We start from the raw sequence: 22,285 nt of genomic DNA on the forward strand, positions 1-22,285 counted from the left end.
TGCCCATCTAATGGCCCGAGTTGAAAATGTTACATGATGGGATCCCGTGGGACGTAGGTGTACGCTCTTGAGGATGGGGTTGGGCTAGCCCGTCATCTAGCCCATGAGTGATCATGTTCCTTTGCTTAATCATCTTGATGTATGTTTTCTGTCTTTCATGCTCCATGCTCATTGTACTAAATTTCATGCTCCATGCTCATTGTATTATACTCCATGCTTTGTGTTTAATATGTCTTTGCATGTTAGTGTGATGCTAGTTAGTTTAATCATTTTGCATAATTATCTGCTTACACTTAGTCTAGAATAACTTAGAAATCTGGCTTAGGCTTTGAACCCCTGTACATAGCTACCTAGCCTTAGGTGCCTAGCTTAGGATGACCTAGATTTAGAATGCCTAGCTTTAGGGTTTGCAAGCCAACTCATGCAAGCAATGGTCAAAAGAAGGATGACCGGCTCTGGGCCGGGCAGACTGGGTGCCTAACACCTTCCCAGTCCGTAACCTGACACTTGCCCAATGATCTGGGTAGACCACGACCTTTATCCAATGAGTAATTAGTCTCTTCCCCAGTGGGGAACATTTGTGGGTCCTAGACCCTTTCTTGGTGGCGACTTCCTATTGACCTGTTTACCCTCTTAGGAGGGATCATGGTCATTTGCTTTAGGGTTCGTCGGCGAGATCTGGTTTTCCGGCGAGATCCGATTCGCATCGAGAAACAACCCCTTGTCAGGGGAATTTGGATTTTTCGAAATCCATGGTTCTTACAGTAAGAATCGCCTTCAGAGCTATATATGTTCAACAATCCTGATGTTTCATCAAAAGTTCAGACTTCAAAATTCCTTCAGGTTCAACAATTTTCCTTCTTTTTTTTCCCGATGTGTAGATGATTTGTAGGAAAGAGAAGGGGTTTAGGCTGTTTAGGGTTCAACGTTTCTCATTTTTATTTGGATTTGGAAAGAGAAGTTAAAGAGATGGGAAAGAGATGGGGTTTAGGGCTGTCTTGTTTTTGAATGGGTTTAGGTTTGGGGGTTACACTCTTCTCCCATAGGGAACACTTGAAAATGACATTTGATGTCACGGACCATTTGAAATGGTTGAACCCTCAAGCCATAACTACAAATAAATTTACATATAAAATAGATTTAGAATAGGGACCGACCTTGTAATTAAGAACAATTGATGTCTCTTCCATGATAAGACATAACTACAAATAAGTTCACATATAAAACAATATTTTATACTTTAAAGTGGATTAATTGACCGCCTGTTGATGCTTCTATGCGTAGGGGCTACACTCTAGTCCCATAGGGAACACTTCCCCATCTTTAAATTCTAAGAAGGGTTATTTCATTGGGAATTAATTTAAATTGCATTCATGGTGGGTTCAAGAAATCATTTCCCATGCCAAAACTTATCCATTGCATGCTTACATTAACATGTGTGGGTTAGGGTTTTGCAGTAAATCTTTTCCTATCCCAAAGAAGGTGACCAGCCTTATTCAAGTTTGAACTTTGAAGGGTACATGAGCAAAACTTCACAACATTTGACCTTTGGAACCCATACGCATTGAGAAGTAAATGAAGAGTAATGCCAATGTGGCGGACTTGTACAAGATTGATGAGGGGATCCCATAAATTCCACTTCGGAAAAGCCCTTTTAGAAATGGCAAGAAGCTCAGCACTACCCATGTACTGCAAATGACCTCTCCAATACCCGGCTCGGTCCGGCCATCACGGACCATTTGAAATGGTTGAACCCTTAAGCCGGTCATTGCAAGTGCAGTTAGGTGAACCAATAAGAGGGTTGTGGCCGGTACAAAGATAGGCGACTCGTCGAAAGTAAACCGGCCGTTATCGGAGTCTATAACACCACTACCTTCGCTTGATTTATTTTGGTCTTTCCGTGTTACTACGAAGACAGTCTCTGATATCCCTAACAACTTGAGAATGACAGCCAATAGCCCAAACAACCATGCAGTAGACGATTGTATCCTTGCCATTTTCTGGTTGTTCCACCATGCCTGGACCGGTAAACCACATCGGAGGTACTCTAATAAGGTGCTAAGGTTGTAAACCACGAAAAGAGAACCAACAACGAAGAAAGCCGGTTCGGAGACCTGCATATCAAGTTACCAAGATTTAAAAAACCATCTTAGCATGTAATTAGCCAAATACAAATTTTTTTTGAATTTTTTTCCTTTTCTTTTCTTGCCATCCAAACATAGACTTAAGGAGAGGGCTCTCTAAGCAAGCGGCATACAAAGCACACCAAGTTCATGTGGGGGGAAAGAAGTCATTTTTTTTGTTTAAGGAAAAAGGTCATTCCTTTGTGGTCAGCTCATAAAACCTTTTCCCCACAACTTATGTAAGATAGGAGTGTAAGTTTAGCCTTGTCGGCCCGAGCCCGAACCCAAAGAAAAGTCTAATAGTCAATTGAGTATGAAACAAACCACTACCCAATCTCATGAGACTGGTCAATCAAGGCCAACCAGGTGGCAAAAATCAGGGTCAATTAGGGCCAAGCTGAGCCGACAAGGTGGGGCCTGGGCTGAGATATCTCAGCCTGACCTAAGGCCGGGTTGGGCTTGGGTTAAGCTAAGAGGATTCAAGGTTGGGCTAGGGTTTTAAAAAACCCGGCCCAATCTGATCTTATTTCACCCCTAATATAAGAGTACGACTGGTGCATTAATTAATACTGATGTATGGGTACGGTTTATGCATGACAATACATGAGGTTTGATAGACTTTGATAGATACCGGGGACACAATTTGGCTCTCCTCCAGCTGTGGCGAGAGCTGGAGGATCCAGCCCAACAAGACAAGGGGTGTTTGAGTCATTTCGCCGGGGACAGACCCATGTCAGTTGATAAAAAAGCCGTGAATATCTGACAATACATTGGGTTGGTAGACTTTATGCATTTAATACAACACATGGGCACTTTGGGTAGAATTTATGCATTTAGATTTCTATGTGCGAAATCTTTTTTTTTTTTTTTTGGGGTAAATGTACGAAACTTAATTTTACCTCCCAGATGCAATTCCCAGTACCAGTACCAGTGGGTGAAAGAAAACTTAGTCCTTGTTTGGACTAATGTCTGGACTAAGGGATGGCATGCCGCTTGCTTACGTGCATGAGGGTCAGGGGCTGGACCAGGAGAGGGGGGGGGTGCATACCACTCTGTTTTGAAGATCTTGACTTTCTGGTCTAAGATAATTATTCAAAACCTTGCAATCAAATGCTTGTTAATAATTAGGGAAAAAGATTAATGTCAGATTGTGTGGAATCTACGCCCAAATAGAGGACATGCGAAATTACCATCCCATTCTCATGAAATAAAAGATCTCTTCCATGTTGATGCTTATGCACTTGCTCTTATTGGCCCCCACGCTGGTGCAGGCCATGCAACTCAGTAGCGATCTTATGCCCTAATAATTATAAGGGAGAGGGTTCATCCCTACGGTGTCAATATGGGGAGAATCTATAGGCAACATCAATGTGAATTAGTTATTTGTGGCCGTACAATTCATAGTTATTGCACTCCTGCTTATTTTTTCCTATTTAATATAAGGGGCGTTGTTCTCGGTGCCGTAGCGCAACCTGCGCCTAGGCACATGGGGGTGGACACAATGACCATCTTGCCCCCTACACAAGCTACCCATGTGCATGGGCATAGGCTGCGCTACGGCACAGAGAACATTCTCCCTTAATATAAAGAAGTAAAAAGATTACCGTAGGAAAGAAATTGGTGTTGGTGAAGATGGAGTAGGCTAGTAGTAGATTGTAGCACAATTCAGGTAGAGAACGCAGAGCCCAAATCAATATATTGAGATAGCCTAAGCATTGCCGGAACTGAAGCTTCCCAGTGAGGGTGCCGATGATTGGACTGTTGTTGCTCCATAGAATCTCAAGTAGACCAGTGGACCATCTTTTCATTTGGGTTAATGTCGTGGGCCCAGTCACGGGTGCACACCCAAGAAATGCAGATGGGTCTGAGTCAAAGTAGACCGAGTTCCATCCCTTTGTATGAATCCTCAATCCAGTGAGGACGTCTTCGGTTGTGGAGCCGTAGACCCACCCGACCTGTTTACCCCACTGTGTATCGGATTCATAGTCACAAGCTGTGACTGAGATAGCTGCTTTGACAGAGCTCAAAAGATCTCTCGGACTATCCGGGATTTCATTCCGCACAAACAATACCCGATTCGCTGATTCCATAAATTCAGGAGAATTTCCAAATTTCACTTGAAGTGCTTCATAAGGTGATTTTCCTGGCAAAAGAAGAAAAGATATATTAAGTTGAATATCTTCACCAATGGCGATGTGACACTATCATTTAACTTTGGGTTCATTGTTAACTCTCACCCCCAATTGTTTATGATTAAAACATCTTTCCTCAGCGAGGTTCAAAATTCAGGTATCGGACTCGGGATCGGTCATGGTCGAAACCTTTTCGGATCGGGATTGGATCGGTCAAAAAACCCCCCAAAATCGTTTTTTTTACGGATCAGGTCATGTATCGGCCAAAGTTGGTGGGTGTTGTGATCTCAGGAACGGATCGGTCAAAATCGATTGGTATCGGTCGGTATCGATCAAGGTAATATCAAAAACCAAAAAAAAAAAAAACTTAAAGCTTTTGAAAAAATAAAAAAAAATATTCAGTTGGATCGGTCAAGGATCGGATCGGCCGATCCAACCGAGTTGGGCGATCCAGTCAAACCTTGTTGTATCGGTGAAATCTCAGGAATGGCCTTGACCGATATCGATCTGATCCGGCCAATATTGACCGATCCGATCTGATACCTCAAACCATGTTCCCCAGTCCAATATCACAGGGTATGAGACATTTTACCTCAATATTGCATAATTTCATGCAATATAATAGTATCAACACATTGACAAACTTTTCTTTCTTAAGTTTAATATGGGGAGAATGTTCGGCGCAAGTTGCGACCAGACACATGGGGGTGGGCGCAATGACCACCCTGCCCCCCTGAGTGGCAGGCCCATGTGTCTGTGCTCAGCTTACGCTGCGGCACAGAGAACATGAGTCCTATTTGTCTCTCCCATAAAAGAGAAAAAGAAAAGAAAAAAAAAAAACATATGGGATTCAGCAAAATAAAGAAGAAGAACTACCATTAATTGAACTCATATATCTTGCTTTAGTTTCTGTCTCATCCGGTGATAGCCCATATATAACTTTCCTTCTATTAAAGCATCCTGATCCACCACATACAGACCCTTGTATTCCTGAGAATCCACGGCCCACAATCTGAGCACAAAATATAATGAGGGTGAAGGCAACGTTAGAAAAGAAATTAAGAGAAGATGGCAATAATGGGTGAAATGACTTGGCTGTTTCGGGTGTTTTCTTTGCTGACTCACTTCTTGTAGCATAACCACTTGATTTCCGAATGGGTCATCTTTTGGGGCTCCATAGAACTTTTGGGGGCACAGAACAAATGCGCTTTTGCTTTCTTTCTCGAAACCAAGTAGGAGACACATTGCCATGAGAACAATCTTTGAGTTGTTTGCAAACATATCACAATCGACATTGAGCAAGAAAGGGGAGTTTGTCATCACTCCTGAGACTCTAGTCTGATCATTTCAAAGTCAATATTGTAAGTAATATTAAGAAAATTCTTATTTTAATCAAAATAGTGAATTAAGAAGTTTGTAATCTTATTTTTTTGCCCTTTTAAGATAATATACTTCTAGGGTAAGAGATTGGTGTCTAGTCGTGTAGCGCCTGCACTAGTGCCAAGACCAGTAGGAATGTTGCAGGAGCATTTGACTGAAGTGGATTATTTAGTTCACTCGGGCTGAACGATAATATGATCCTATGTTTGAGCGTATGAATCACGCGACTGGTTAGCGTTCTTTTTCCCATACAGTTTTTTTTTCTTTCAACGAGGGCAAATCTTGTCATTTGTATAAATATTGCAATAAATAACTTTCAAATTTTAATTGAAAATCCCTTTTAACTCATACATTAAATATTGTATTAAATAATTTTTGAGAATAAGACAAGGATAAATTAAAAGAAGGTTTTTTTCGGTAAGAAATCAAAAGAAGGTTACAACCTCTTAATTCACTTCATTGCTGACAACAAGTTATACCTATTAAGCAATGAGATTGTGTGAATGACACATTATAGGCATATATAGTCGGAAAACCAGGTTTTGACTCAGCCGAGTCACCCTAGTCGAGTCAAAATTTTGGAAAACATGTTCAAAAGTCACGTAGACTTGATTAGGGTAAAAACTGGCAAGAATCAGTCACAACCCATCCCAGTCATATGAGATTCGATTTTTGCTCGAATCACACCATAATGGGAGAGTCTATTCATTTTTTAAAACTCATTAAATTAACCCACTTGAGTTGGGATTTGGGTCCTCTATAGTGCGACAGGGAGTGTAGTGCACCATCCGACGGCCTGTAGTGCTTGGGACATAGCCCAACACACAGGGGGTGTTGGGCTGCGTGTCCAAGCACAACAGGCCGTTGGATGTGCGCTACATTCTCTGTCGCGAGGAGCCCAACGCCTTGAGTTGAGTAAAATATTAAACAACCTCAAAACCCTAAATTCAAGAGTTCCAATACTTGCACTTTGCTTTGCTGAGAAAAAACCGAATCCCTCTAGGGCTGTTTATTTGGCGGGAAAAAATGGGTGAGATAGTAAGAGGCCGGTGTGGGACCCATGTGTAAAGGATAGGAAAAGTGGTTTTGGTGGTCCCACATATATAAAATAACCAATTCTCTCCATTCCTTATAAAATCCTTCCTAAAAGGGTGGGATTTTTGGAGAGGGATGGGATGAGAAAATTTAAATCAATTTGGATCCTTTACTGCCGAGCTGCCCGGCACGACCCTACTGTCAAGACATAGTAAGACGATAAATGACCGTCTTACACCCATTTGGGCAAGGCACTCGGACCGGGGTAAGGTGGTAATTTACTGTTTTACTGTGTCTTGGCAGTAGAGTGGCAGCTCGGCAGTAGAGGATCAGGGTCCAATTTAAATAGACAATTCCTATTTTTTTGGTAAAAATAAACAATTCCTTAAATAATGGAAAATTGTCTCCCCATTTCTCCCACTTAACAACCAAACAAACATGGGTTTTTTGTGTTTTATGGAAAACTTGTTTTTTTTTCCACCATGTTTAAACACTGGGTTTTTAACAAATGCCCCCTAAAAATGCTCATTTATTCAAATGCCCCCTTAATTTCAAAACATTGTAACACTGTGGTCCAGTCCGTTTATTTGGGACATTAGACATTAGACATTAGTTTTAAGGAATCTAATGACCAAAATGCCCTTCTAATAAAAACCCACCAAAATTAAAGAATAAAATGACCAAATTGCCCTCATCTTCCCCAAATGATTTGGGGTTTGAAACTGAAAATCAAACCTTAAACCATTTGGGGAAGATGAACCCTAAAATCAAACCTCCAAAATTTGATTGGTTGGCATCCCAAGGGTTTCTAAACTCGCCAAACCTTTCATTACTTGTGTAAAAATACTAAGTCATATTTGAGATTTATGACTGAGTCTCGTCAAATTTTACCCTAACTTTATCTACACGATTCTTTTCTAGGATTTTCAAAAGTATGACTAGACTCGGGGTGACTCGGACCCCAATCAAAATCCGATTTTCCAATGAATATTATTTTCAACACTGATACAGAAGCCTTCTTAGTTCTTACCAATACATTCATGGCCCCTGCTTTGTAATGATGCGGGTTCCTGGGCCGCTTCTCTCTAGACAGATATACTAGGTGCGGCACCCCATCTGGAAGATTTCCCTTGTTCTCCCATATGACCTGCAAATTAAATACAAAGAACAAATGAACCCTATACTTGTAATGGTTTCAGATAGTTTTTTTTTTATTTTGCTTGATTTAATCAAGGAATGAGTTACCTTGATTATACTTGGATGGTTTCTAGGATCTATATTTGAGAAAGCTTCAAATTCACCAGTCAGATCACATGGAATGGATTTCTGAGCAGCCTCTTCGATTCTTTGGCAAAGCTCTTCATATTCATTCTGTGAACTCAAAGATAGAGATGAGAGATATATGGGAAGATATAAATAATGGAAAGAAATATCTGGAGCTATATACAACCTTAATCTTCTTCCATTCCCTTTGGAAATCTGAGGACGAGAGATGGGAATTTGGCTTGGTGGGCTCAGTAGAAAAATACATGAAAGGGGCTCTAACTTGAACTTCATACTTTTTGCAGAAAGGAACCCAAAGCTTTGCAAACTTAGATGCTTCCAGAAGACAATAAAAGGTAAGAGGAGAAGCTCCATCATCAGAGACATAACAAGCTAGCTTGTGAGCTGGGTAGTCTACAGCCAACAAGGAAAGCACAGTGTTCACAGTGATAATTGGTGGTTCAAGAACTGAATCTGCTGTTGTCACAAACATGTCCACTGGGGGAAGCTCATCACCAGCCCTATATAGAAAGAGTGGTTTTAGGTATTAAAAAGAGGAAGAGAAGAAGAAAGAAAGATCTGTTATCAATACCATTGTAAGAGGCGTTCAGGGTAAGTGGTGTAATCAACAGGAGTCCATCTAGCATTCATGGTGAGGATCCAGCAGAAGGTGAACCATGACTCACAGAAGAATGCAAGCTTCCAAGCTACGCCATGAACGTTGAATGATAGTAGACGATACAAGAGGAGGAGAAGGAGGAGAAAGAATATGATGAGATCTATGACTCTCTGAAGGGTGTTTCTAGCAGGGATTCTCTCTTGGAGTGGGAGACAGATGGGATTCGCCATGGAAAATGGAGATTGAGAATTGGTTCACACAGGGTCACTTAAGAGTTAATATCGTCCTATATATAAATGGGCAAAATCCAGGTGTCAAGCTACGTTTTCCTGCCATGCCAGTGATGCTGGCATCATCATCTCTTATGAGAACGACATTTGGCATAAGAGAGAGCTAACAATTCGACTCCTCTACTTCCGCCTGCTCCTATTGTCGCGTGTGCCCCACATACAAGCAAAGCGGAATATACCGCCTTACCCCTGCCCGAGCGCATTGCCCGAGTGGAGGTAAGGCGATATTTTCCGCTGCGCTTGTGTGTGGAGGCGCACGGCAGTACCACGCAACAGAAGTAGAGGAGTCCAGAGATCTAATGGGCTATTTTAAATTTTTTCAAATTTGCTTCGATGAGATAAACGGTAATCAAAACAAAACAGATCGACTCAATTGGACCAAACCAAAACCAAAAACAAAACAAAACCTTATTTTCAAAAGCAAGAGATTCACGATGGAGAATCTGGAGAATCTGGGTCCGCACATTCCGTCTTCTTCCTTTCACACATTTCAAGAGCCATGGTAGAAAACAATAGAAGATAAAAGGAATTTCCAAGAATTGAAGCAAAACCCATGAGGCAATTAATATTGACCAACTATGAACTTCTAAAAATTTCAAAGAATGAATAACCAAAAAACTCTTCGAGAAAAGAACAACAAGAAAATAATATCTAGTTATGATTTAAAGTGACTGAAATATTCAATTACGGCACGGATCTGAGTAGAGAATACAGTTCATTTTGAAGAAAAGGTTGGATAAGATCGATGGAAATTATAGTTTTGGTCTCAACCAACATTCAAGTACTGGTCATAAATGGTGGCCAGTAGACTCAAGTACACTGGGACCAACGTGCTGATCCAACATTCAATGTATGGGTGTCAAATCCTTTACGAGCCGGTCAAATTGAGCGAATCTGATGAAAAAAACTTAAATTGATTCGAACCCATTATTGTTGGATAGGTTTGATTTGGGGTATTATGGAACCTGCTGAAAACCAGACTCAAATCTGACAGAAATCCGCATCGAGCATAGAAAATCGGATCGAAACCGATATGAAATGATATTAAACCAACAAGAAACAGATACCAACCTGACCCAAATGGGCCTCCTATGAAATAACCAAACCCCCCCCCCCACCCCCTGTTTTTGGGTGTCTAGACTGGACTAGGGATGTAAATGAATAGCCGAAATCCGTTTCCGAATTCGTGTCCGTATCCGTTTAGCACTATCCGAATCCGTCCGAAAGCTAAACGGATACGGATACGGATAGGCTATAGCTATCCGAAAAGTTATATTTACATGTAAACGGATAAAATATCCGATCCAGATCCGTGTCCGTATCCGCTTAGCACTATCCGAATCCGTCCGAAAGCTAATCGGATACGGATGCGGATATAGCACTATCCGAGCCGAATCCGATCCGTTTACATCCCTAGACTGGACCCTCCAGCTCCTGCCAATCTGAAACTGACAGCAACCCAAAAACACTTAGTATTGATTTGGTTTCGAATTCACCCATTCTCACCTAAACTGAGACCAAACGGATTGATTGACACCCTTAGTTTTTTTTGGATAATATTGGCGCCCTTAATTCAATGACTTAGATGTTTTGGTTTCAAAGTCATCCATTCTCAGCCAACGTCGAATCAGACCAAATTGACCGATTGACACCCTTAGTTTTTTTTTGGGTAATATTGTCGCCCTTAATTCAATGACTTGGATGTTTTCCCTTTTTTTAAGCCTGTCAAGTTCATCTCAATTCTAGAAACAAAGCCTTCAGATTCTAGTTTGTTTTCCTTTCACTTTCCCTGCCGAATTTAGATGCTAGTACAAGCAATCATGCATTTTCCATGAGACAATTTGTTCGTCTATTATATTTGCCCACCTTATCTGCTTGCCGACTCACTTCCATGGTCTTTTTGAATTGTCATTCGTTAGAAAAAAAAAAAATCAATTTTAAGTAAATTTACAAAATTTCCATGTTAATTACTTTCTCCTCTTCCTATCCTAAAGAATTTATGATCTCAGGAAGAGATATATACCATAATTTCTTTTCAAATAGAAACATTTGATTTTTATACTACAAAAGAGTTGCAGAAAAACTAAACGGCCCATTGAGGAAGGTCACCTGAAAATTTGACTCAAAACATTGCTATAGCAATTTGAATGGAAATTAAAATTTGTGGACATGTAGAACCCAAGATCCCCTCTCACACGTAAGCAACGATTACTTTCAGCTCTTCAAATCCCTATTTGCAATTTCCCTACAGATACCTTGGGGTTGGTCTCATAAAAGGGAGAGTTAAAAAAGAGATCGTAGTGCCATTGATGGATCATTTCAAGAAGAGGTTATCGGCTTGGAAGGGGCGGTTTCTTTCTATGGCAGGTAGGGTTGAGTTGGTGCGATCAGTAATGGGTAGTATCCCCCTACATAACTTCTCAATCTATCTCTGGCCTACTTCTGCAATTGAGCACATGGAACGCTGGCTTCGCAACTTTATTTGGTCGGGTGAAGAAGATAAAGCCAAGGCAATCACGGTGCGATGGGATAGACTATGTAAACCGAAAAGTGAGGGAGGTTTGGGAATTCGCCGCTTGAGAGATATCAATTTGGCTCTAATTACTAAGTTTGCATGGGTTATAAAGGCTGCTGATTCAGACCTAGCAAGGTTTTTGAACAGGAGATTTGTAAACAAGGAAGGGTCTCTAAGAAAGGGGGTGGGAACTTCATCAATTCTCCCTGGTCTTCGTAAGGTGTGGGATTTTACACAAGCGGGAGAAAGGTGGGTGGTGGGAGATGGGAAGACTATCCGTTTCTGGTATGATAAATGGCTTGGAAATAATTCCATAGAGGAGCACCTTCTCCCTAACCGAATTCCAAGAAATTTAACAGCCTTGGTTTCTGAATTTTTAGATGAAGAAGGGTGGAATTTTCCACAGGTACAATCTCAGGCTCTCCAAGAAGTGTTGTTACATGTTCATAATATGGGGAGTGCTCAAACTACTTGTACAGATGAATCTGCTTGGGACGAGTTAAGGGTGAAAGCAGCGACTCCGGCATGGGTTTGGGCGGTATGGCAGAAAGGGTTACAACCCCGCAACTCTCTTTTTGGTTGGCGGATGATGCATAATGCGCTTCCCACAGATGACAAAGTCAGCCGTTGTTCATTTCCCCTTGTGTCTAGGTGAAAATGAATCAGGGCAGCATATTTTCTTAAACTGCAGTTTTTCCAAGTTTGATTTGCCAGGAAATTCTGCTCCTTTTTAATGAGCACTGGAGCGGATTTCCCTCGATAGAACTACTCTTCTCATGGTGGCGGAGAAAATCCAATGCAGTTCCTTTACCTAGCATTTGGAAAATCCTTATAATAGTTACTTGCCAACAAATATGGTTGGAAAGAAATCAGCGCAGATTTGAGAACAAGGTAGGAACTCCAAAGGAGGTGGTAATGAAAGTTCTTAGAGCAGTTGAAGAGGGTTCACGGCTCACCTCTGTCCACGTTAATTCTGTACAGGAGCTGGTCATGGCGAGGGCACTTCGAGTTAAAATTACTAGACCTCCAACTAAGAAAATTGTAGAAGTTATTTGGAGGCAACCTCCCTTAGGCTGGTGGAAACTCAATATTGATGGCTCTTCGCTAGGAAACCCAGGGTCTTCAGGGGCTGGGGGTCTCTTTTGCAACCATCTAGGCATAGTGATAAGAACTTTCGCTACTTACAAAGGAGTTGGATCAAACTACAATGCTGAATTGGCAGCCTTCTTTATACGCATTAGGCAAGCAAAATCACTAAGTGCAACTAGGCTTTGGATAGAGAGCGATTCAGCCTCAGTAGTGTCTTCTATTCTCTCCTCCAAGCTCCCATGGAGTGTCATTCAAGAATGGAGATTGGCGAAAAACTTCCTAAATTCCATTCAATGGCGTATCACTCATTGCTACAGGGAAGGGAACGCCTATGCGGACTCACTCGCAAATCATGCAGCAAGATCAAAATCAAGTCAGGTTTGGACTGCAACTCCAACCTTCATAGTAGATGTAGTGAACTGGGAAGCGCTGGGTAGGCCTCTCTATAGGTTATGTTGAGCTCTAGATTCGTCTCACAAGGCTGGTTGTATCACAGCCATTTATGCTGTTGCTCTTTGTAACCTATTCTATTTTACTCCATTAATACATACATTGGTGACCATTAGCAAAAAAAAAAAAGAATAAACTAATCACATATATCAAGTCCACAAGTTTGATAAAAGGAACATTTCACATCCTTGTAAGGATTTCTTGATCATAGTTAAAATTGGAACGTGCAACTTTTTGTTGATGCGGACATCTTGCAAAAGATAAGAAGCATTGAAGAGACCCGGAGCGGACTCCGAGGGGAGACCATTCGATGCTTAAGTCAGTCCGGTGAATAGATAATATTTTCAGAAGGGGTACAAAGAGATTGAGCAATAAGTGAAGTCAAGATGCCTTTACCTGGGGTCCCCCTGTGGGTACGATGATAATACGAGAACGGATACGTACGGCAATAAATCGGCCCACACGACAATAGTTCGCTTTAAAAAATTTGGTGCAATAAAACGTGTACGGCAATTAATTGGTACATGTTTAATACGTGTTTTAATATGGTTGCTCGAAAATAGTACGGGAACAAAACCACGGGTTTATCCTATTAAAAATCAAGGGGAAAACTGATTTTTTTGCAACTAAATTCAATCTTCTCATGCATTCATGAACGCTTAAAACCAATATGGCTTTTCAAAAGGAAGAAATTTCATGCATCCCAATTCTGCAGACGTGGTAACATAAATTCCACTATGAAATAATAGAAAGTAATTCATTAATCATGTAGCAATGGAGGCATCAAAATATGAAATAGTAAACTCAATTCAGAATTTGGTATGCTTTGTAACAGAGTTATCGGATTTGGTGAAATTAAAGACAAATAGGCTTGCTAGCTTAATGAAGAGAGGAGTGGAAATTTTACTGACTGACTCGAAGCTCTGAAAAATGAGGTCGGACGTAACAGAGCTGTTGAAGAAAGAAAAAAACATTATATATTGACAATGCTAGTCTTCCAATGCATTATAGGGGATTCGAGATGGCAGACGGGAGAGGAGAGCGTTTTCTTACAACTTACATTTAAGAATTGCTTTTAGGGATGTATATGTTCAACAATCCTGATGTTTCATCAAAAGTTCAAACTTCAAAATTCCTTCAGGTTCAACGATTTTCCTTTTTTTTTTTTTTCCGAAGTGTAGATGATTTGTAGGAAAGAGAATGGGTTTAGGCTGTTTAGGGTTCAACATTTCTCATTTTTATTTGGATTTGGAAAGAGAAGGAAAAGAGATGGGAAAGAGATGGGGTTTAGGGTTGTATTGTTCGTGAATGGATGAAAGGGCTGTCTTGTTCGTGAATGGGTTTAGGTTTAGGGGTTACACTCTTCTCCCATAGGGAACACTTGAGAATGACATTTGATGTCTTGGACCATTTGAAATGGTTGAACCCTAAAGCCATAACTACAAATAAGTTCACATATAAAATAGATTTAGAATAGGGTCTGATCTTATAATTAAGAACAATTGATGTCTCTTCCATGATAAGACATAAGTACAAATGAGTTCACATGTAAAATAATATTTTATACTTTAAAGCGGATTAATTGACCGCTTGATGCTTCTATGCGTAGGGTTACACTCTTCTCCCATAGGGAACACTTCCCCATTTTTAAATTCTAAGAAAGGTTATTTCATTGGGAATTAATTTAAATTGCATTCATGGTGGGTTCAAGAAATCATTTCCCATGCCAAAACTTATCCATTGCATGCTTACATTAACGTGACTAGACTTTTGGAGGTTTCACATGTGTGGGTTAGGGTTTTGCAGTAAATCTTTTCCTATCCCAAAGAAGGTGACCAGCCTTATTCAAGTTTGAACTTTGAAGGGTACATGAACAAAACTTCACAACATTTGACCTTTGGAACCCATACGCATTGAGAAGTAAATGAAGAGTAATGCCAAAGTGGCGGACTTGTACACGATTGATGAGGGGATCCCATAAATTCCACTTCGGAAAAGCCCTTTTAGAAATGGCAAGAAGCTCAGCACTACCCATGTACTGCAAATGATCTCTCCAATACCCGGCTCGGTCCTGCCATCACGGACCATTTGAAATGGTTGAACCCTTAAGCCGGTCATTGCAAGTGCAGTTAGGTGAACCAATAAGAGGGTTGTGGCCGGTACAAAGATAGGCGACTCGTCGAAAGTAAACCGGCTGTTATCGGAGTCTATAACACTACTACCTTCGCTTGATTTATTTTGGTCTTTCCGTGTTACTACGAAGACAGTCTCTGATATCCCTAACAACTTGAGAATGACAGCCAATAGCCCAAACAACCATGCAGTAGACGATTGTATCCTTGCCATTTTCTGGTTGTTCCACCATGCCTGGACCGGTAAACCACATCGGAGGTACTCTAATAAGGTGCTAAGGTTGTAAACCACGAAAAGAGAACCAACAACGAAGAAAGCCGGTTCGGAGACCTGCATATCAAGTTACCAAGATTTAAAAAACCATCTTAGCATATAATTAGCCAAGTACAAATTTTTTTTGAATTTTTTTCCTTTTCTTTTCTTGCCATCCAAACATAGACTTAAGGAGAGGGCTCTCTAAGCAAGCGGCATACAAAGCACACCAAGTTCATGTGGGGGGAAAGAAGTCATGTTTTTTTGTTTAAGGAAAAAGGTCATTCCTTTGTGGCCAGCTCATTAAACCTTTTCCCCACAGCTTATGTAAGATAGGAGTGTAAGTTTAGCCCTGTTAGCCCGAGCCCGAACCCAAAGAAAAGTCTAATAGTCAATTGAGTATGAAACAAATCACTACCCAATCTCATGAGATTGGTCAATCAAGGCTAACCAGGTGGCAAAAATTAGGGTCAATTAGGGCCGAGCTGAGCCGACAAGGTGGGGCGTAGGCTGAGATATCTAAGCCTGACCTAAGGCCGGGTTGGGCTTGGGTTAAGCTAAGAGGATTCAAGGTTGGACTAGGACTTTAAAAAACTCGGCCCAATCTGATCTTATTTCACCTCTAATATAAGAGTACGAGTGGTGCATTAATTAATACTAATATATGGGAACGGTTTATGCATGACAATACATGAGGTTTGATAGACTTTGATAGATACCGGGGACACAATTTGGCTCTCCTCCAGCTGTGGCGAGAGTTGGAGGATCCAGCCCAACAAGACAAGGAGTGTTTGAGTCATTTCACCGGGGACAGACCCATGTCAGTTGATAAAAAAGCCGTGCATATCTGACAATACATTGGGTTGGTAGACTTTATGCATTTAATACAACACATGGGCACTTTGGGTAGAATTTATGCATTTAGATTTCTATGTGCGAAATCTTTTTTTTTTTTTTTTTTTGGGTAAATGTACGAAACTTAATTTTACCTCCCAGATGCAATTCCCAGTACCAGTACCAGTGGGTGAAAGAAAACTTAGTCCTTGTTTGGACTAATGTCTGGAGTAAGGGATGGCATGCCGCTTGCTTAAGTGCATGCGGGTCAGGGGCTGGACCAGGAGAGAGGGGGGGGGTGCATACCACTCTGTTTTGAAGGTCTTGACTTTCTGGTCTAAGATAATTATTCAAAACCTTGTAATCAAATGCTTGTTAATAATTAGGGAAAAAGATTAATGTCAGATTTTGTGGAATCTACGCCCAAATAGAGGACATGCGAAATTACCATCCCATTCTCATGAAATAAAAGATCCCTTCCATGTTGATGCTTATGCACTTGCTCTTATTGGCCCCCACGCTGGTGCAGGCCATGCAACTCAATAGCGATCTTATGCCCTAATAATTATAAGGGAGAGGGTTCATCCCCACGGTGTCAGTATGGGGAGAATCTATAGGCAACATCAATGTAAATTAGTTATTGTTGGCCGTACAATTCATAGTTATTGCACTCCTGCTTATTTTTTCCTATTTAATATAAGAGGCGTTGTTCTCGGTGCCGCAACACAACCTGCGGCTAGGCACATGGGGGTGGACACAATGACCATCTTGCCCCCTGCACATGTTGCCTATGTGCATGGGCATAGGCTGCGCTGCGGCACAGAGAACATTCTCCCTTAATATAAAGAAGTAAAAAGATTACCGTAGGAAGGAAACTGGTGTTGGTGAAGATGGAGTAGGCTGGTAGTAGATTGTAGCACAATTCAGGTAGAGAACGCAGAGCCCAAATCAATATATTGAGATAGCCTAAGCATTGCCGGAACTGAAGCTTCCCAGTGAGGGTGCCGATGATTGGACTGTTGTTGCTCCATAGAATCTCAAGTAGACCAGTGGACCATCTTTTCATTTGGGTCAATGTCGTGGGCCCAGTCACGGGTGCACACCCAAGCAATGCAGATGGGTCTGGGTCAAAGTAGACCGAATTCCATCCCTTTGTATGAATCCTCAGTCCAGTGAGGGCGTCTTCGGTTGTGGAGCCGTAGACCCACCCGACCTGTTTACCCCACTGTGTATCGGACTCATAGTCACAAGTTGTGACTGAGATAGCTGCTTTGACAGAGCTCAAAAGATCTCTCGGACTAACCGGGATTTCATTCCGCACAAACAATACCCGATTCGCTGATTCCATAAATTCAGGAGAATTTCCAAATTTCACTCGAAGTGCTTCAAAAGGTGATTTTCCTGGCAAAAGAAGAAAAGATATATTAAGTTGAATATCTTCCCCAATGGCGATGTGACACTATCATTTAACTCTAGGTTCATTGTTAACTCTCACCCCCTATTGTTTATGGCTAAAACATCTTTTCTCAGCAAGGTTCAAAATTCAGGTATCGGACTCGGGATCGGTCATGGTCGAAACCTTTTCGGATCGGGATTGGATCTGTCAAAAAACCCCCCAAAATCATTTTTTTTAAGGATCAGGTCATGTATCGGCCAAAGTTGGTGGGTGTTGTGATCTTAGGATCGGATCGGTCAAAATCGATTGGTATTGGTCGGTATCGGTCAAGGTAATATCAAAAACTAAAAAAAAAACTTAAAGCTTTTGAAAAAAAAAAAAAATATTCAGTTGGATCGGATCGGATCGGATCGGATCGGCCGATCCAACCGAGTTGGGCGATCCAATCAACGATCCAGTCAAACCTTGTTGTATCGATCAAATCTCGGGAACGGCCTTGACCAATATCGATCCGATCCGGCCAATATTGACCGATCCGATCCGGCCAATATTGGCCGATCCGATCCTATACCTCAAACCATGTTCCCCAGCCCAATATCACAGGGTATGAGACATATTACCTCAATATTGCATAATTTCATGCAATATAATAGTATCAACACATTGACAAATTCTTCTTTCTTTAGTTTAATATAGGGAGAATGTTCGGCGCAGGTTGCGACCAGACACATGGGGGTGGGCGCAATGACCACCCTACCCCCTGAGTGGCAGGCCCATGTGTCTAGGCGCAGTTTGCGCTGCGGCACAGAGAACATGAGCCCTATTTGTCTTTCCCATAAAAGAGAAAAAGAAGAAAAAAAAAAAAAAAAACATATGGGATTCAGCAAAATAAAGAAGAAGAACTACCAGTAATTGAATTCATATATCTTGCTTTAGTTTCTGTCTCATCCGGTGATAGCCCATATATAACTTTCCTTCTATTAAAGCATCCTGATCCACCACATATAGACCCTTGTATTCCTGAGAATCCACGGCCCACAATCTGAGCACAAAATATAATGAGGGTGAAGGCAATGTTAGAAAAGAAATTAAGAGAAGATGGCAATAATGGGTGAAATGACTTGGCTGTTTCGGGTGTTTTCTTTGCTAACTCACTTGTTGTAGCATAACCAATTGATTTCCGAATGGGTCATCTTTTGGGGCTCCATAGAACTTTTGGGGGCACAGAACAAATGCGCTTTTGCTTTCTTTCTCGAAACCAAGTAGGAGACACATTGCCATGAGAACAATCTTTGAGTTGTTTGCAAACATATCACAATCGACATTGAGCAAGAAAGGGGAGTTTGTCATCACTCCTGAGACTCTAGTCTGATCATTTCAAAGTCAATATTGTAAGTAATATTAAGAAAATTCGTATTTTAATCAAAATAGTGAATTAAGAAGTTTGTAATCTTATTTTTTTGCCCTTTTAAGATAATATACTTCTAGGGTAAGAGATTGGTGTCTAGTCGTGTAGCGCCTGCACTAGTGCAAATTAAGACCAGTAGGAATCCTGCAGGAGCATTTGACTCAAGTGGATTATTTAGTTCACTCGGGCTGAGCGATAATTTCGCATGATCCTATGTTTGAGCGTATGAATCACGCAACTTGTTAGTGATCTTTTTCCCATACATTTTTTTTTTTCTTTCAATGAGGGCAAATCTTGTCATTTGTATAAATATTGCAATAAATAACTTTCAAATTTTAATTGAAAATCCCTTTTTACTCATACATTAAATATTGTATTAAGTAATTTTTGAGAATAAGACAAGGAGAAATCAAAAGAAGGTTACAACTTCTTAATTCATTTCATTGCTGACAAGAAATTACACCTATTAAGTAATGAGATTGTGTGAATGACACATTATAGGCATATATAGTTGGAAAACCAGGTTTTGACTCAGCCGAGTCAACCTAGTCGAGTCAAAATTTTGGAAAACATGTTCAAAAGTCACGTAGACTTGATTAGGGTAAAAACTGGCAAGAATCAGTCACAACCCATCCCAGTCATATGAGATTCGGTTTTTGCTCAAATCACACCATAATGGGAGAATCTATTCATTTTTTAAAACTCATTAAATTAACTCACTTGAGTTGGGATTTGGGTCCTCTATAGTGCGACAGGGAGTGTAGTGCACCATCCGACGGCCTGTAGTGCTTGGGCACATAGCCCAACACACAGGGGGGTGTTGGGCTGCGTGTCCAAGCACAACAGGCCGTTGGATGTGCGCTACATTCTCTGTCGCGAGGAACCCAACGCCTTGAGTTGAGTAAAATATTAAACAACCTCAAAACCCTAAATTCAAGAGTTCCAATACTTGCACATTGCTTTGCTGAGAAAAAACCGAAACCCTTAAGGGCTGTTTATTTGGCGGGGAAAAAAATGGGTGAGATAGTAAGAGGCCGGGGTGGGACCCATGTGTAAAGGATAGGAAAAGTGGTTTTGGTGGTCCCACATATATAAAATAACCAATTCTCTCCATTCCTTATAAAATCCTTCTTTAAAGGGTGGGATTTTTGGAGAGGGATGGGATGAGAAAATTTAAATCAATTTGGATCCTTTACTGCCGAGCTGCCCGGTACAACCCTACTGTCAAGACATAGTAAGGCGATAAATGACCGTCTTACACCCATTCGGGCAAGGCACTCGGACCGGGTAAGGTGGTAATTTACCATTTTACTGTGTCTTGGCAGTAGAGGATCAGGGTTCAATTTAAATACACAATTCCTATTTTTTTTGGTAAAAATAGACAATTCCTTAAATTATGGAAAATTGTCTCCCCATTTCTCCCACCTAACAACCAAACAAACCTGGGTTTTTGTGTGTTTTATGGAAAACTTGTTTTTTTTCCCACCATGTTTAAACAAAGGGTTTTTAACAAATGCCCCCTAAAAATGCTCATTTATTCAAATGCCCCCTTAACTTCAAAACATTGTAGCACTGTGGTCCAGTCCGTTTATTTGGGACATTAGACATTAGACATTAGTTTTAAGGAATCTAATGACCAAAATGCCCTTCTAATGAAAACCCACCAAAATTAAAGAATAAAATGACCAAATTGCCCTCATCTTCCCCAAATGGTTTGGGGTTTGAAACTGAAAATCAAACCTTAAACCATTTGGGGAAGATGAACCCTAAAATCAAACCTCCAAAATTTGATCGGTTGGCACCCCAAGGGTTTCTAAACTCGCCAAACCTATCATTACTTGTGTAAAAATACTGAGTCATATTTGAGATTTATGACTGAGTCTCGCCATTTTTTACCCTAATTTTGTCTACACGATTCTTTTCTAGGATTTTCAAAAGTATGACTAGACTCGGGCGACTCGGACCCCAATCAAAATCCGATTTTCCAATGAATATTATTTTCAACACTGATACAGAAGCCTTCTTAGTTCTTACCAATACATTCATGGCCCCTGCTTTGTAATGATGCGGGTTCCTGGGCCGCTTCTCTCTAGACAGATATACTAGGTGCGGCACCCCATCTGGAAGATTTCCCTTGTTCTCCCATATGACCTGCAAATTAAATACAAAGAACAAATGAACCCTATACTTGTAATGGTTTCAGATAGTTTTTTTTTTGTTGTTTTGCTTGATTTAATCAAGGAATGGGTTACCTTGATTATACTTGGATGGTTTCTAGGATCTATATTTGAGAAAGATTCAAATTCACCAGTCAGATCACATGGAATGGATTTCTGAGCAGCCTCTTCGATTCTTTGGCAAAGCTCTTCATATTCATTCTGTGAACTCAAAGATAGAGATGAGAGATATATGGGAAGATATAAATAATGGAAAGAAATATCTGGAGCTATATACAACCTTAATCTTCTTCCATTCCCTTTGGAAATCTGAGGATGAGAGATGGGAATTTGGCTTGGTGGGCTCAGTAGAAAAATACATGAAAGGGGCTCTAACTTGAACTTCATACTTTTTGCAGAAAGGAACCCAAAGCTTTGCAAACTTAGATGCTTCCAGAAGAGAATAAAAGGTAAGAGGAGAAGCTCCATCATCAGAGACATAACAAGCTAGCTTGTGAGCTGGGTAGTCCACAGCCAACAAGGAGAGCACAGTGTTGACAGTGATAATTGGTGGTTCAAGAACTGAATCTGCTGTTGTCACAAACATGTCCACTGGGGGTAGCTCATCACCAACCCTATCACAAAGAGTGGTTTAATTAGGTAGTAAAAAAGAAGAAGAAGAAGAAGAAAGAAAGAAAGAAAGAAAGAAATCTTCTCTATACCATTGTAAGAGGCGTTCTGGGTAAGTGGTGTAATCAACAGGAGTCCATTTAGCATTCATGGTGAGGATCCAGCAGAAGGTGAACCATGACTCACAGAAGAATGAAAGCTTCCAAGCTACGCCATGAACGTTGAATGATAGTAGACGATAGAAGAGAAGGAGAAGAAGGAGAAAGAAGATGATGAGATCTATGACTCTCTGAAGGGTGTTTCTACCAGGGATTCTCTCTTGGAGTGGGAGAGATATGGGATTCGCCATTGAGATTTGGGATACAGGGTCACTTAAGAGAGCGATGAGAATAATGGGATTGTGATATATGGGCTCAAAGAGGGTTTTTGGTCCCAGATGTGATGTTTTTGGTCCTCATAATTAAATAGATGGTACGTGTGTGAGATCCTGGTGGTTAAATGTAGAGATGTAAATGGATAATCGAAATTTCGAATCCGATTTGTATCTCTATCCATTTAGGGATATCCGTATTTGTTTAGA

General features: G+C 40.8%; 2 protein-coding genes across 2 annotated transcripts; both read right to left on the bottom strand.

The window, feature by feature from the left end:
* Positions 1–1,532: 1,532 nt before the first annotated feature.
* Positions 1,533–8,818, bottom strand: LOC122639887 (cellulose synthase-like protein H1). Its single transcript, XM_043832911.1, has 8 exons — positions 8,526–8,818; positions 8,121–8,454; positions 7,916–8,041; positions 7,701–7,817; positions 5,381–5,593; positions 5,132–5,267; positions 3,728–4,266; positions 1,533–2,114 (listed from the first exon to the last, which is right to left on the bottom strand). Exons 1-8 carry the CDS (start codon positions 8,780–8,782, stop codon positions 1,533–1,535), a joined length of 2,304 nt encoding a protein of 767 aa, XP_043688846.1. The 5' UTR covers positions 8,783–8,818.
* A 5,931-nt stretch (positions 8,819–14,749) lies between these two features.
* On the bottom strand, positions 14,750–22,063 carry LOC122639888 (cellulose synthase-like protein H1). The gene is made up of 8 exons (XM_043832912.1): positions 21,798–22,063; positions 21,377–21,710; positions 21,172–21,297; positions 20,954–21,070; positions 18,667–18,879; positions 18,415–18,553; positions 16,978–17,516; positions 14,750–15,359 (listed from the first exon to the last, which is right to left on the bottom strand). The coding sequence occupies exons 1-8, from the start codon at positions 22,052–22,054 to the stop codon at positions 14,778–14,780; spliced, it is 2,307 nt and encodes a 768-aa protein (XP_043688847.1). The 5' UTR covers positions 22,055–22,063; the 3' UTR covers positions 14,750–14,777.
* Positions 22,064–22,285: the final 222 nt, after the last annotated feature.

Source organism: Telopea speciosissima, chromosome 9 (genome assembly GCF_018873765.1).
Source record: "Telopea speciosissima isolate NSW1024214 ecotype Mountain lineage chromosome 9, Tspe_v1, whole genome shotgun sequence".
NCBI lineage: Eukaryota > Viridiplantae > Streptophyta > Magnoliopsida > Proteales > Proteaceae > Telopea > Telopea speciosissima.